We start from the raw sequence: 16,126 nt of genomic DNA, 5'->3' as shown, positions 1-16,126 counted from the left end.
GTGGGGCTGCCTTTAAAGAGTAACTGGAAGCTTCATCTGGTGCAAAATGTGGTGGTGTGGGTACATATTTGTCCATGTAGTGCATGTTACACCTCTACTCCATGAGTTGCATTGGCTACCAGTTTGCTTCTGGGTTCAATTCAAGGTGTTGGTGATCACCTAAAAAGCTCTATATGGCATGGGGCCAGGGTATTTGAGGGATCACCTCTCCCCTATTACACCTACCCATTGCATCAGATCCACAGAAATCGCATGCTGCAATGCAGCTTCTGTCCATGAAGGAATGTCATTTGGTGGAACCCAAAAGGAGACCTTTTCTGCAGCACCTTTCCATTAGAACATCATCTCCCCTGAGGTGAGACTAGCCCCAACCTTGCTGGCTTTCTATAAGAGCCTGATTACATGGCTTTTGCATGTTGTCTGGGGATCCAGTTACTGTATATTGGTGGAAAGCCACTTAGGAAAATGAATGGTGTTCTCCTGCAGATTGTGCTTTTTAAAATAGTTTTGATTGTTTTTAATTATTTTTGTGGCTATACTGTTGTCTTAGAATTGTTTTTTGTATTGTTGTGCTTTGGTTGAGATGGGAGGTTGTACAAATTTAACAAATAAATAAATAAAGCAAATATATAAGTCAGTACCAGTGACTAAAAAGTAGACAATCAAATAAAATGTTTCGCAGAAGAGCAGAAAGTCAAGTCAAATCAACTATTACCAAGAGACTACCTAAACCCATATAAATTTAAGAGCGCAACAGGTAAGTTTTCCAGAAAAAAGGAAAGAAAAGCCTATTGTTTATACTGAAAAGATAATACAATGATTCAAAACCAGGGAACAAATATTGATCTGGATGAAGTATACAGTATTTAAAACTGGATGCCTTTTATTTCTCTAAGCATCTTATTCAATCTAATTTAGAGTGTTGATTTATGACACAGAGCATAACTTACAGATCATATCACAAATAGAGTAATTATGAAAACTGACTACAGCTGAAAAAAATAAAAAGATTATAACACCTTTGGAAACAAGAGCAAATGCTTCCTCCGATTTAGCCTGTACATGATTTTGGATGTACAGGTAGTCCTCACTTACTGACCACTCATTCAGCAACTGTTCGAAATTATGACAGTGCTGAAAAATGAGACTTATAACTGGTCCTCAAAGTTGCATCTGTTTCACTATCCCTAAGGTCATGTGATTTTGATTCAGGCACTTGGCAACCGGCATTCATTTAGACAGTCACAATTTCCTCCATGATCACCTTTTGTAACCTTCACAGCTGGCTTCCAACAAAGTCAATGGGGAAGCTGGCAGGAAGTCACAAGTCATGGTCACCCATGCTTAACAACCCACAGTCATTTACTTAACAACTGAAGTTGGAACTGACATTATTAAGTCAGCATGGTCATGCAACATCACGCTTAACAACCACGCTGCTTAGTGATGGAGTTGCCAGTCCCTACTGCAGGCAGTAAGTGAGGACTACCTGCATGTATATGAATCCCTTGAAAATGCTCTTTAAATGCATCATGAGGTCTTATGTTAGCAAAGTGGAATTTTGACTTTATTTCCCTGAACCATCAATCCTCATGACACTGAGAACTCCCACACCATAAACTGCTCCTGAAACTCTTGAAAAGCAGTTTGTTCCAAAATACATGGAACAATGAATAAATATGATAATCTTACCTTTCCCATATACTGTGAACAGTTTGATTCTTGCATTAAATTTGAAGCTTCTTGTTTATAATACTCCCCTGTTTCATTCAGAAAAGGACTCTCAAAAATTTCCTGGTAAAACTAATTTGAGAAAGTCTGATCAAGCACAAAGAAGGTAAGGCATGGAACAAATATTTATCAGTTTCCCAAGAGAGAAATAAAACTTTTTACCTTCAGAGGGAATTTTTTCTTATACTGTTCAACATGAACAAAGGAGTTAATAACCCCATGGATTACTTTCTGATTTGGATCTTCTCCACAACGATCACTGAAAGATGGAAAAATAAAACTCTCAAAATTTATACTATTTATCACTGTCTAAACCAGTTTTTCTCAACCTCAGCAACACTGAAATGTGTGGACTCCAACTCCAAGAATTCCCCAGCCAGGAATCCACACATCCCAACATTTTAGAGATTGAGAAACACTGGTCTAAACTTTAAAACTGACTATCCAATGATAAAGCTCCTGTTCACAGAAAAATGCTGAAGCAGATTACACTCCGTGTAATATATATTTTTTTAAAAAATCTGTATGTTTATATAAAAGACCTGAAGAAAATTGGTACTTATTTTGAGGATGAAGTAACTCACCCAAATTTTTCTCCACATATTACAGTAGTTATAAAATAGTGATAAGTAGGTAATGTTTAAAGATGGGGAATTTGTACAAGTATTTATGTTAAAAGTGATCAGGCAAGGCAACCATTAAGTATCTCTGATAAATCTAAAACCATGCTAGGGAGAGAGATACTTTCTTTATTCTATCTTAAAGTCTTCACCATATGAGGTGTGAGTGTGGGGACAGCAGGAGTTTTGAGTTCAGTACATCCACAGCTCAACAACTTAAAACCCTCTCCAGAATTGGAATACTCATAATCATAATAATGCATATATATTCAGACATTACCTTAACAGCTCTTAGGTCCTTGGTTAGGACTTGAACTGTTAAGTTTTTACCAGTTCCAGACTGTGAATTGAATTGCAGAGTAAATCTTGACGTGGTTGTGGGGCTTGTGTGCTCTGAGGAAGATGAGAGCTATGCCAGAGGATCAACCATACGGGACAGGTCTCATCAGAGGAGCCGGACAAAGAGTGTCTCTCCTGTAAAAAATATGGTGCCCCTGTGTTCTCGGCCCCCACCATCCAACCTGGTCCTCCAGTTATGCCGCACACTTCGCAAGCAAAGACAGACAGTGGGACGGATCATGTGCCTCCCCCCCCTCCCAGGCTGTAGCTGCTTCTGGACACTGTCTGGCCCCACACCACGCCCACCGCCCCACACCCCCACTGCTGATGCTCTGAACTAGGGCTTATTTTGGGGGTAGGGCTTATATTACGAGCAGCATGAAAAATCATGCTAGGTCGTATTTTCGGGGAAACACGGTAACAAGGATGCCATTTGGTTAAAGGAGATGGATAAGAATAAAGAAGAAGCTGAAATGAAAGAACTAGTAAATAACAGCAGAAATGGTAGGGGGGAAAATGTCATGGTTGATTTATTACGCAGCCCTGCTCACAACCAGACAACAGTAAAGGGAGGGGAGAGGGAAGGCATTGGAATGTAAGGGAGGTTTGGGAGGGAACTCTGGAATGCAAGTGTGCAGGCTGGAAGTGTGAGACAGGCCCAAACCCCAAAGTCATCGCTTGGAGATGTCTGAGGCAGACAAGTTGTTTCCAAAATAAAGCAAGTGCAACTGATTGGTGGACAATGTGGGGGGGGGGGGGTTCTTAGAATCTCTTATTCCAGTCTCAAGTATTTTTTTTCTTTGCCAATTGTTCCAAGTAGTACACTTCAACATTTTTATAAAAACCAGTTAATTATATCTAATTCATTCATAATCCAATATCATTTCAACTTTCTTTTCTTATTTAGTTAAGTTCCAAATATGCAATTGAAAATATTCATTATTACAATCCCCTTCATTAATTAAAAATATTCCAATTATTACATTCATCATACATCCATAGTTTAAAATCATTTCATTAAAAATACAATTTCATCTTTTCTCTAAGATTCATTTCATTTACCCCATATTCCTCTTCCATTTCTCTCTCCCTTTCTATCTTTCTATTTTATTTTTTTTCTTTCCCCTTCTTTTCTTTTGTATTTGAAAGTCCTGAACTCTCTTTTCCCTTTTTCTTATCTTTCCAGTGTTAATCCCAATACAATCATTTTGTTTTTTAAGAGCATACACTCTTCTATTTTCCTGTATCTTTCCCATTCTTGAAAGAGGCGGTGGTGAGGCCTCTCCTCAAGAAGCCTTCCCTGGACCCGGCAGTGTTGGCAAATTATCGTCCGGTCTCCAACCTTCGCTTTGTGGCAAAGGTTGTTGAGAGTGTGGTTGCGTGACAGCTCCCCCAGCACCTGGATGAAACGACGTATCTGGATCCGTTCCAGTCGGGCTTCAGGCCTGGGTACAGCACAGAAACGGCATTGGTCCCGTTGGTTGATGATCTCTGGAGGGCTCGGGACAGGGGTTGCTCCTCTGTCCTGGTCCTATTAGATCTCTCAACGGCTTTTGATACCATCGACCATGGTATCATGCTGCACCGGTTGGAAGAGTTAGGGGTGGGGGGCACTGTGTTGCGGTGGTTCTCCTCCTTTCTCTCCGACTGGTTGCAGTCTGTGTTGGCAGGGGGGCAGAGGTCGACCCCGAGGCCCCTCATATGTGGGGTGCCGCAAGGGTCGGTCCTCTCGCCCCTTTTGTTCAACATTTATGTAAAGCCGCTGGGCGAGATCATCCGTGGTTTCGGGGTGAAGTACCACCAGTACACTGACGACACTCAGCTGTACATCTCCACCCTGGACCACCCCAACGATGCCCTTGAAGTGATGTCCCGGTGCCTGGAGACCGTGCGGATCTGGATGGGGAGAAACAGGCTCAGACTCAACCCATCCAAGACCGAGTGGCTGTGGTTTCCGACGTCCCGATATAGTCAGTTGGCACCATCACTGACTATTGGGGGCGAATCGTTGGCCCCCACGGAGAGGGCTCGCAACTTGGGCGTCCTCCTGGATTCACGTCTTTAGAAGAGCATTTGACGGCCGTGACCGGGAGGATTTTTCATCAGGTTCGCCTGATTTGCCAGTTGTGTCCCTTTCTGGATCAGGACTCCTTACTCACGGTCACTCATGCCCTCGTCACTTCCCGCCTGGACTATTGCAACGCTCTCTACATGGGGCTCCTCTTGAGGAGCACCTGGAGGCTCCAACTGGCGCAGAGTGCGGCCGCGCGGGTGGTTATGGGAGCAACATGGCATTCCCATGTAACACCTCTCCTGTGCGAGCTGCACTGGCTCCCGGTGGTCTTCCGGGTGCGCTTCAAGGTTTTGGTTACCACCTTTAGAGCGTTCCATGGCTTAGGACCTGGTTACCTACGGGACCGCCTGCTGCCACCAATAGCCTCCCACCGGCCAGTACGCTCTCATAGAGAGGGGCTCCTCCGGGTGCCGTCGGCCAAACAATGTCGACTGGCAGCCCCCAGGGGGAGAGCCTTCTCTGTGGGGGCACCTACTATCTGGAATGAGCTCCCCCCGGAGATACGGAGGATCCCGGATCTGCGCACCTTCCGCCGCACTCTTAAGACCTTTTTATTCCATCAGGCAGGCTTGGCCTAATCTTTTCCCTTTTTTCCCTTTTTAAAATGTAAATTTTAATCTGTTTTAAATTATTGGGGTGTTTTAAATCTGTCTTGGGCCAAATTGTTTAATTCGGTTTTACTTTGCTTTTAAATTTTGTATTTATGTGTTTTATCTGTGGCTGTTCACCACCCTGAGTCCTTCGGGAGTAGGGCGGTATATAAATCAAATAAAATGAAAAAAATGAAATGAATTCTTTTCCAACTCTTTTCTCTTTTTCTTATGTTCTCACTGATAATCCCAGTGTAATCATTTATGTTTTTTATATTCTCTCTATTCCTCCCTCTTTTCTTTCTTTGTTTTCTATTTCTTCCATTGTTAATCCCAATGTAACTTTTGAAATTCTCCTTTTTATTATTGCTACCCACATAATCATTTAATTTTCCATAATCAATCTCCTTGTCTTTGTCTTCTTCTTTATTGTCAGTCTCTTTTTCTTGCTTCTCATTAGTTGTTTCTTTGTCAGCTTGAATGTATCCTAAGTCAGTTTTTTGGTCATCAAGTTTCAATTTTCCATGCAAGATTGTGGTCATTACCCTTATTTCCATTTTCAATGATAAGCACATCGTTTTCATCATTTCCTTAAATTCCTGCACCATTTTGTTCTTTCTGGATTAATATTATTCCAATTGAAGTTACGTTGCAATCCTCTTTTTTTTTTCCAAAGCCAAGACACTTGTGAACAAACAAAGCCTCCTTAAAAATTCTCACATGCTGTTATCCCTTTCAAGGTCCAAGTTTTTTTTTTCTTTCCAAAACAAAGATTCAGTTTTGCAATAATTTTTTTTCTCCTGAAGATGGCTCTCTGCAATCCACTATTACAATCAACAAGCTGGAAAAGTATCCATTTTGTTTACTGTCAGCTTTAAACAATTTTTACTTATTTAATTTTCCTTCTTCTTCTTTTTCACCTTTATATGCACCAAATCAGTTTAAAATTCAGTCCAGATTTGCATAGTCCAAATTCAACGTTACATTCCAATTTAGTTTCAATTTAAGGTCATTAACCGGTCCTTTCTATTACAAGTTTTTATTCCTTCTTTATCTTTCCTCCTTTTAAAGTTCCCAAATTAAAAACGGGTGTTTTCGGGTTCTTAATTCTTCTGATTTTTTCTTTTTTTAAATTCTCCAAATACTTAAATCCAAAAAAATAATTTTCAGATCGGGTTTTATCACTTTATAATTTCCGCCTTAATCTTCTTTTTCCATCCTTTCCCACGTCTCTTAGTCGCTGTTATTATGCCAGGACATTTACAATTGTTTTAAAAATCCTCTTTTTTTTCTTTCTGCCTATGAGTTAAATATCACTCACCCGGCATCAATATTCTGCTCAATCCTCCACTCCTGCACAGTGCTTGATCCGGTTGCCCCAGCTTACTGGCGGTTGTAATGGCCACCGCCCCCCGCTGCAGAGTCAGAGAGAATTTCCTCTGACCTCCAAGGAACTTGCCTGTTCCTCTTGGTCTTCCAAGGTGCCTCTCTTTCTTCCCTGTCCCTACAGGACAGATCCGGTCCAAAGACCCCTCTGCAGCGGTTCGTCAGCCCAGGATTTTGCAGAGCTCATCAGAGCACACTAATCCCCAACTGTCTCGCTGCGATGCTTCTGGTCGACTCTCCTGGTAAGAGCAGGAAAGTTGAAGAAAGAGACCGAGGGACTAAGTCTGGCTGCACAAGACCAAGCCTTAAGAAAAAATGCATACAAAGCCAGAATTGAGAAGATAGCAACAGGCAATAAATTCCACCTATGCAAAGAAGCTGAAGAAACAGTGGACCACACCTGGTTAGCTGCTGCAAGAAGATCGCACAGACTGACTACAGGTAGTCCTTGATGTCAGGGTTCTGACCGATGCCTTAATTAAATCATGAGCCTCAAGCCAAGCTTCAAAAGAAATCCAGTTATTTATTAGGAGCTTCATGTCAGTACGGACCAAGTGAAGCCAACTCTGACCTCACTTAATTCGCGTCCTGGCTCTGACCCTGTTTCCCCCTCCCCCCAAGGTGTGTCATCAGTCACATTCTCCAATGAAGCAATTTCGCAGGTTGTAGAAGTCACTCCCTCCGGCCACTGTGGGTCTGTATGGATATGACCTTGATGTGGCCGGCTGGAATGTGCTTTGTTTTGACTGAACTGCAAGTTCCTCAATGCAGCTGCAATGTTCAATTCCCCATCCCCCTTGCCTATGGCAACTCAAGAGCAGGTTGGGAATGCTTCACAAGTTGACATTCGGCTTCCCTCATTTCCTGAAAGCGACCTGTGCAAGGCAAAAATAGTTTGAGTACAGATATAGATTTTAGGGGTGCGACCCCCCACCCCCAGGCTTTGTTGGGTTGTCTTCATGGATTTTAGCTATGAGGCGGTCAGCTTGGATGTTTCTCCTCTTTACCCAAGATGCCTCTGATAAGGGGTAGCCCTTCCACTTGATTAGGTATTGGAGCTGTCTCCTGTGCCACCTCGAGTCGAGGATGCGTTGCACCTCATAATGGGTTTGGCCCCCTATGACCACGGGGTCTGGGGGCTCATGGGGTAGTGGCCTCAGGGTCGACCCGACCACAGGTTTTAAAAGGCTGCTATGGAATACTGGGTGTATCTTCCCTAGCAGTCGGGGCAATTTTAATCGCACCGTGACCAGGTTGATAATCTTCACTATGGGGAATGGCCCCATGAACTTGGGTCCCAGCTTCTTGCTGGGGAGTTTTAACCTCAAGTATTTTGTGGAGAGGTAGACCTTTTCCCCCAGCTGGAATGGCCATTGCAGGGCTCTGTGTTTGTCTGCCTGTTTCTTATAGATCTGCACCACTTTAGCTAGCGCTTTCTTGACATTTTCCCATGCTGCTTTCAGCGTTGACAGCCAGTCTGTCAAGTTGACTGAGGGGGTATTCTGACGAAGTCCATGCTGCTCACTACTTTGAATGGAGTTAGTCCCGTGCTACTTTGAACAGCATTATTATACGCGACCTCAGCAAAAGGCAGGAGGTCTGCCCAATTGGACTGCTGATAGTTCACGTAACACCTGAGGTACTGTTCTACCATGGCATTCAGTCTTTCTGCCCCCCCATTGGTGCTCGGATGAAAGGCCGAGCTAAGGCCCTGGGATGACCCAATGGACCACAGGAACTCCCTCCAGAACTTAGCTGTGAACTGGACCCCTCTGTCCGAGATAATTCTTCATGGCACTCCATGCAGACAGTAGATGTGCTTCAGGAACAGTTTGGCTAGCTGGTGAGCTGAGGGTAGTCCGCTGCAGGGTATGAAGTGTGCCTCTTTGGAGAATAGGTCTATTACAGTCCAGATCACCATGTTCCCCCCACTTTTTGGCAACTCCACTATAAACTCCATTGCAATTTCCTCCTATGGCCTCGTTGGCTCTGCCACCGGTTGCAGCAGTCCAGGGGGTTTTCCTGGTCGCTTTTTCATCGTGGCGCAGATGGTGCAACTTTTCACATAACTGTCCATGTCTTTCTTTATGCTGGGCCACCAGAATTGCCTCCGTGCTAAGTGTAAAGTCTTTAGGAACCCGAAGTGGCCCGCCGATTTGATTCTGTGGCTCCTCTGGAGGATTAAGGTGCGTAGGGACTCTGGGATGTAGAGTTTTGTCCCCTTCCACGCTAGGTCCTCCCTTTTTGTCAAGATGTGTTGGTTGTCACAGTGTCAGGGTTCCAAGTAACACCCCCAATGAAAGTGTTACAGGAAAAATGACGGACTAGAACAAGCTCTTCAGTGCAGGAAAAAGTTTATTTGCGCAAGGTTCAAACAGTCCAAAAGGTCTGAACGCCGATGGCTTCTTCTGGCCATGTATTTATACAGTTTAAAGGCAAAATTATTACAGAGAGTGATGCATTTCACACGTAGAAGCTACCCTTTAATCTATCTCTAGGAAAGACATAACAGCCCTGTTCCCACAGGCTCAGGTTCTCAGCTCCGGAGCTCAAGACATAACAAAAGGAGATAAGAGGCTAGAAGACGCCTCACAAGCAGTAAAGAGGACAGTAAGGGAAACAGTATTTTCTCTCTGAAATCTACATGACATTTGGGGTGCAATAAACATTAAACACCAGGATGTATCTGTTTAGGGTCAGTTTGCCCTTTTACAATTCTGTACCTACGTCAAATACCGTTTGTCATTTCAGCACCTTGGCACGGAAGAGGCACTTCTGTCTTGACCAAAGATTTGGATTTCTAATATTTGAGTTTTATCCCAATATCGAATCTTAGCCTGGCTCATACCCCCCTTTGTGACTCATCTGTATATCCAGACGAGTCACACCATAGGTCCTCTTCCTGCCGGAGCCGTTTGTAATCCCACATAGCCATCACCTGAGCAGTTGTCTTACGTTCCACCAGCAAGGATAGACTTTTAATAGTGTTAACAAACAGAGGTAAAATACATGGGAGAAATATACACCCCGCAGCCACTAATCCCACCAGGCCAAAAATGGCCTGCAGGCCAGGTAACCTTGACCACCATCCTGAAAACATGTCCTATAAATTAAGACCTTTCCAAGTCTGGATTGGCACATGAGCTATTTCAACCATTTTGTCTATTATTTTCTTAATAACCTTTCCTCTTGCATTAACTTCTATACAGCAGTTAGTCAAATTAAACTTTCCACATACCCCTCCTTCCTTGGCTAACAAATAGTCTAAGGCCAACCTATTCTGCATAAGATATGTCCTTGATTTGACACTTTCCCTAGCTAATTGAGTAAGACCTTTTACAGTTTCGTTGGTAATGATTTCAACCACCGCTTGCAGACGAATTAAATGGTTCAGAATGTATATAGGGGTCCGATAGCCATACATGCCATCTTCCGCCCCTATAGCCGGTCCATAAACCTCAATAATTCGCTCTGCAGGCCATTCTTCACTTCCCCAACTATGTTGGTTACCTCCAACCCTAACTTTCCCTATTGCAGATGTATCTACACGTCTTCTTTGTCTTAAGTTTCCCACCTCATCATATACCGGGACACCTAAAACCTGTCGAGTTTTAAGGGGAAGCAAAAAGAATCCTGGTCCAATTATTCCCAGGACACAAGCTCCACACCAGGATTTAGGTAGAACCCCATATGCCATCCTACCACATACCCAGTATAGTCCATCAGGAGCCAGCCATTCAAGGGTCTGATTATCTGGATCTTTTAAAAAAAAGAGAACCCGTTTACCTTAAACAGGGCCCTTTTATCAGTTCCCTCTGTGGCAGTACCTCCTGACCACCATACCTTACTTTCCCATTTTCCTGTACATATAAGGTTTCCTACCTGATGACAGCCTGCCACAATTTTTCTCTGGAAACAAACATTCCCTACCAAACTAGCAGTCAAAGTCCAGTCTCCATCCTTACCCTTATTATATGACAGATTACCCTTATAATCCATTTCTAAAACTTTGGAATAATTTAATTCCTGGGCTTCCCATGGCCATTTTTCTCCCATGCTAGTTCCTCCACATACAAAACCATCCGATACATTCAGAGTGTGGGCTATGTCTCCTGCCAATTTGACAAAGGTATTTGTTACATAGCTAGGGATTTCGGGTATATCCAGCTTTTCCCTTTTCAGATAATATCACAAGGGAACTTTAGGAGCTCTGGTCCTAAAGCTCGAAGACCCTTATATTGTATCCCAAATATCTAACTTTCCTTTTCACCAATTGAGCTTTCTTTCTTGATACCCAATAACCACACTCTAGTAACAAATCTAACAGCATCGTGCATTCATCTTAGTATTATCCCATCATAAATCCTCTGTCAGTCCTGTTGATCCAAACATCATCAACATATTACAGTATTGTGTCTCCTGGTTGTTGAGGCACATAATACTGTAAGTCTCTAGCTACCGCTATTCCAAACAATGCGGGGGAGGTCTTAAATCCCCGAGACAGCCGAGTCCCAGTATATTGCATTTTCATTCCTGTGTAAGGATTCTCCCACTCAAAATGCAAACAGTGGCTGGCTTACGGGGTGAATGGGAATTGTAAAGAATGCATCCCTTAAATCAATAACAGAAAACCACTCAGCCCGGGGTGGAATTAAACTTAACAGGGAATATGGATTCAACACGGCCGGGTGTAAAGTTACTGTGCCCCGGGCTGTAAGACCCATCTAACTGTTTAATTGGGATAATTGGAGTATTCCAGGAGGACTAAATAGGCACCAAAAACCCCGCTTCCAAATCTCTGAATGCTTTCATAAATAACACAAATAGCTTCCCAAGAAACGGGACGCTGCCTTATACTCACAGACTCCACTCCAGGTTTTAGTTCCACCCCCACTGGAGGGTGGCGAGCTGCAAAACCCGGCAGGTTATCCTCAGCGCACATCAAACAACCTCCAAATCTCCTCCGGAGAATGCCTTATGGTCATTCTCTAACTATCTTCATCAAAAGAAATTGTTGCCCCTAATTTACTCAGCAAATCCCTGCCTAGCAACAAAATAAAGCATTCAGGGATATACAAGGATTCATGCTGGATTTCAGCTTCCTTAAAATCACACATCTCTGGTTTCAAGACCTGCCACCCCATGGCTTGTCCTGATACCCCCTGGACCTGAATTTTATGGGATCCGGGGGGCTGCAATCTGCTTATTTACAATTAATCTTCCTGCTCCCATATTTACCAGAAACGTTCTGTACTGACCCCCTATTTTCATTGTAACTAATGGCTCAGGCGGGGGTTCTTCCAAGCCTGGTCCCCCTCAATCTGACCAAGTCATGTCTGCCAATCCAATACTTTCTGCTCAAACCTCTCCTCTGTCCTCGCTCTCCCCCTTCTCCCAGAGAGCTGCCCACGCATCCCTGACCCAAAATCCGCTCTTCTCATCCCTCTACTTCTCACCATCTGTCTTGGGCATTCCTTTTCCCAAGTAATTCCTTTTCCCAAATAATTTTATTTCTATACCACCCTTCTCCCGAAGGACTCAGGGTGGTGTACAGCCTATTTTGTTAAAAAAAAAACCAGACAAACACCAGAAAGGAGAAAAAAAAGTTTTAAAAGCATCTCTTTTCCCCTTCTCCCCTCCAAAGGAAGGGGGGGGGGAGAAAAAACCCCTTGCATCCCACTTCACAGTGCCCCTGCCAACAAACCAGCCTCTTTATTCATCCGTGCCTCCTGCTCTTTCTTCTCCACCTACAGCCCCCACAGCCTCCAAATCATCATCATCATCATCATCATCCCCCTCTCCCTCACTCTGACTGCTACCTCTAGGCGGATGACTCCCCTTGACTTCACGCCAGGATCACTCATACGCCTCTGATTTCCTCCTCCGCTCCCTCCAGCAGCCCCCTTACTTTTCCTGCCTGCTCAGATACACATAACCCGACTGTTTCAGCCCTACATTGCAATAAATCCTCAGCTTTTTTTCAACAGGGCTCTCACCCATTGATCAATATATTGAACTTGATCAGGATATTTATCCTGATTCACTACAATCACTCCCCACAACTTATCCACTGTTCCTTCCCTTAACCATCCCTGAGGAGGAGGGGGTCAGCCCATCTCCCTTTGTGGCCACACATGTTTACATAAGAATTTTAATTGATCCTTTGATCCTTTCGGATAGGAAGGGTTGCTAAAATACTTGTCAAAACCTTTTAACATGCATGCCAATGGAGTATTTGGCACGCTCTGAACCCCATCCCTTCTACCACACTGCCGTCGACTCATAGCCCCGGAAACTCACGGCCACTAATGAGAAATGCGATGGCTTAACCACCCACACAACCTGACATGGACTTCATTAGGGTAGCCACCCCGAGTCCGAGGGAGTGATCAGGTCCCTCCGTCTGCCTTCAAATGAGGCAGGTACAATTCTTTTACAATATACTCACTTAAAACGCTCCCACTCCGTAGATTCCTGGCCAGGAATTTGTTCAGACCACCTTTCCTGCACCGCAGGGTTCTTGGACTCGATCAGAGCACCATCGGGGCCATAGGGTTATCACGGCTGTCTCCCGGAGACGTATCTCCGTGGCGCCTGGAGAATGTTCAGGAGCGACCTCCCGATGGTCCCGAGGGGTCAAAACGGTCCTCAGCGAAATATCGCCTTGCCCCTAGTCCCGGCGGAGTCGCCAGCTGTTACAGGAAAAATGACGGACTAGAACAAGCTCTTCAGTGCAGGAAAAAGTTTATTTGCGCAAGGTTCAAACAGTCCAAAAGGTCTGAACGCCGATGGCTTCTTCTGGCCATGTATTTATACAGTTTAAAGGCAAAATTATTACAGAGAGTGATGCATTTCACACGTAGAAGCTACCCTTTAATCTATCTCTAGGAAAGACATAACAGCCCTGTTCCCACAGGCTCAGGTTCTCAGCTCCGGAGCTCAAGACATAACAAAAGGAGATAAGAAGCTAGAAGACGCCTCACAAGCAGTAAAGAGGACAGTAAGGGAAACAGTATTTTCTCTCTGAAATCTACATGACATTTGGGGTGCAATAAACATTAAACACCAGGATGTATCTGTTTAGGGTCAGTTTGCCCTTTTACAATTCTGTACCTACGTCAAATACCGTTTGTCATTTCAGCACCTTGGCACGGAAGAGGCACTTCTGTCTTGACCAAAGATTTGGATTTCTAATATTTGAGTTTTATCCCAATATCGAATCTTAGCCTGGCTCAAAAGAAGACTCAGAGGCTAGAAGTTCCTCAAAGTTCCATTTTATTAGAGATGTCATATTGGCACATTTGGGAAAACCCGAATCTGAAAGCTTCCAGGTTGTCCCCACCCAAAAGAAAGTCCAAGTCCCTTCCCCCTGCACCCACATGTCCATCACATGGTCCAATCAATGCACCGTCCCAACTGGAGATGCCTCCCAGTCATGCCGCTCCAGGTGCAGGCTGGATGTCCTTGACTCTCAGAGAAAAGAATGCTATTATGGCTAGATATCCCTGCAACTCCATGCAATCCCCCCTCCCAATTTCTCACAGCACTAAGTGTGGCAGCCCTGAAGATCCAAAGAAAGAGATGGCCTCCAGGGCTGACAGGCTGCCCCCCCCCTCAACCGATGATTGTGTCCTGCAATGAGAGGAACATAGGGGGTTAATACCATATTCCCTAACCACCTCTTCCCCCCCCCCTCAGGGGGACCCTTTGTCTTATCAGGGAATTTATCATGGAATTGTTTTACTAATCTCTCTGCCTTTATGTCCCAGCTCTTAACCCAAGTAGCTTCAGACAAAGGGTACCCTTTCCAATGAACTAAATATTGTAATCGACCTCTATACAATCTAGAGTCTAGGATTCTTTTAATCTCATAATGAGTTTCCCCTTGCACCACTATAGGCTTGGGTGCTGGTCGGTCCTGTGGCCTCAATCTTCACCCGAGTGCCGGTTTTAGTAAACTGCAGTGAAAGACAGGATGCACTTTCCCTAGTATGCGTGGGAGGTTAAGCTGAACTGTTACTGGGTTAATTACTTTTGCTATTGGGAAAAGTCCTAAAAATTTTGGTCCCAGCTTTTTACTGGGCAACTTCAATTTTATGTATTTGGTTGATAGGTAAACCCGATCTCTCACGCGGAAGGGGGGCTGGAGAGATTGGTGCTTGTCTGCTTGTTTTTTGTACACCTCAGAGTCTTCTGTTAGCGCTTTTTTTTTGTTTTCCCACCCCTTCTTTAGTGATTCCATCCACTCGGTCAGGGTCATGGAGGAAGGTGGCTCTCTGGGCAGCTTGGGCATGGGGACAAAATCCATGCCGCTGGTGACCTGAAAGGGGGTCAGGCCGGTGCTGCTATGTATGGCATTGTTGTAAGCAACTTCTGCAAACGGCAGCAGGTCCGCCCAGTTCTCTTGCTGGTAATCCACATAACATCTTATATATTGCTCCACCATTGTGTTCGCTCATTCCGCGGCTCTGTTTGTACTCAGATGGAAAGCTGAGCTAAGTCCCTGAGTGGTCCTGACCGATTTCAGGAACTCCCTCCAGAACCTAGCGGTGAATTGGACGCCTCGGTCTGAGATTACCCAGCGGGGTACTCCGTGCAGCCGATAATTCTGCTTGATAAACATCTTTGCCAGTTTCTTCGCTGAGGGTAATCCCAAACAGGCAGTGAAGTGGGCTTGCTTGGAAAACAAGTTGATCACCATCCAAATCACTGTATTTCCTCCACTCTCTGGGAGCTTGACTATAAAGTCCATTGTGATTTCCTCCCAGGGTCGGCTGGGGTTGGCTACTTGTTGGAGGAGCTTAGGAGGTTTCCCTGGTCTCATTTTCATGGCTGCACAAGTGGCACAGCTTTTTTTTTTAAAAAAATAATCTTTATTTGGCCACCAAAACTGTCTTCTGGCCAGGTGCAGAGTTTTCAAGAAACCAAAATGGCCTGCCAGTCGTGGCTGCGCTGTAAGACTTCCAGCCTCAAGCTGGTAGGGACATACAGTTTGGACCCCTTCCAAACCAGTCCATCTCTCATGGTCAAGACATCTTTATTATCTGTGAGCCATTGGTCAGCTGGAAGCGCTGCTTTCAGTGTGGCTGTCAGTTTGTCCCTTATGGGATTGGGTTGGCATCTGGCTTGGCCCCTAGTGGTGACTTGTGCTGCTTGTTGTGAGGGGGGGATGATGGCATGGATGACTTCTTCCCTCCGACTATCGAACTGCAGTTTTCTTGATAATGCGTCGGCTAGCAGGTTCTTCCTCCCTGGGATGTTATTTTACCTCGAAGTTAAACCACCTGAAGTATTGTGCCCAGCGGATTTGTTTGGGAAAGAGTTTTCTGGGGGGGTTTTAGGGCTTCGAGGTTTTTGTGATCAGTCCAAACCTCAAAAGGCACTTT

The 16,126-nt window shown here is 44.5% G+C and overlaps 1 protein-coding gene across 4 annotated transcripts in view; it reads right to left on the bottom strand.

Moving 5' to 3' along the window:
• Positions 1–16,126, bottom strand: part of CUL2 (cullin 2) — a 156,809-nt gene that overhangs the window by 56,729 nt on the left and 83,954 nt on the right. For all 4 annotated transcript variants that reach the window (XM_070944641.1, XM_070944642.1, XM_070944644.1 and 1 more), the window contains 2 exons: positions 1,894–1,990; positions 1,693–1,803 (listed from right to left, as the gene is read on the bottom strand). In XM_070944641.1, the coding sequence (XP_070800742.1) occupies positions 1,693–1,803; positions 1,894–1,990 (208 nt within the window). The remainder of the gene's footprint in view (positions 1–1,692; positions 1,804–1,893; positions 1,991–16,126) is intronic.

The sequence above is a fragment of the Pituophis catenifer genome, unplaced genomic scaffold (assembly GCF_029215685.1).
Source record: "Pituophis catenifer annectens isolate HBS135680 unplaced genomic scaffold, rPitCat1.0.hap2 SCAF_5, whole genome shotgun sequence".
Taxonomy (NCBI): domain Eukaryota; kingdom Metazoa; phylum Chordata; class Lepidosauria; order Squamata; family Colubridae; genus Pituophis; species Pituophis catenifer.
The sequence above is the reverse complement of the archived record's forward strand: the minus strand, read 5'-3'. Positions and strand labels throughout refer to the sequence as shown.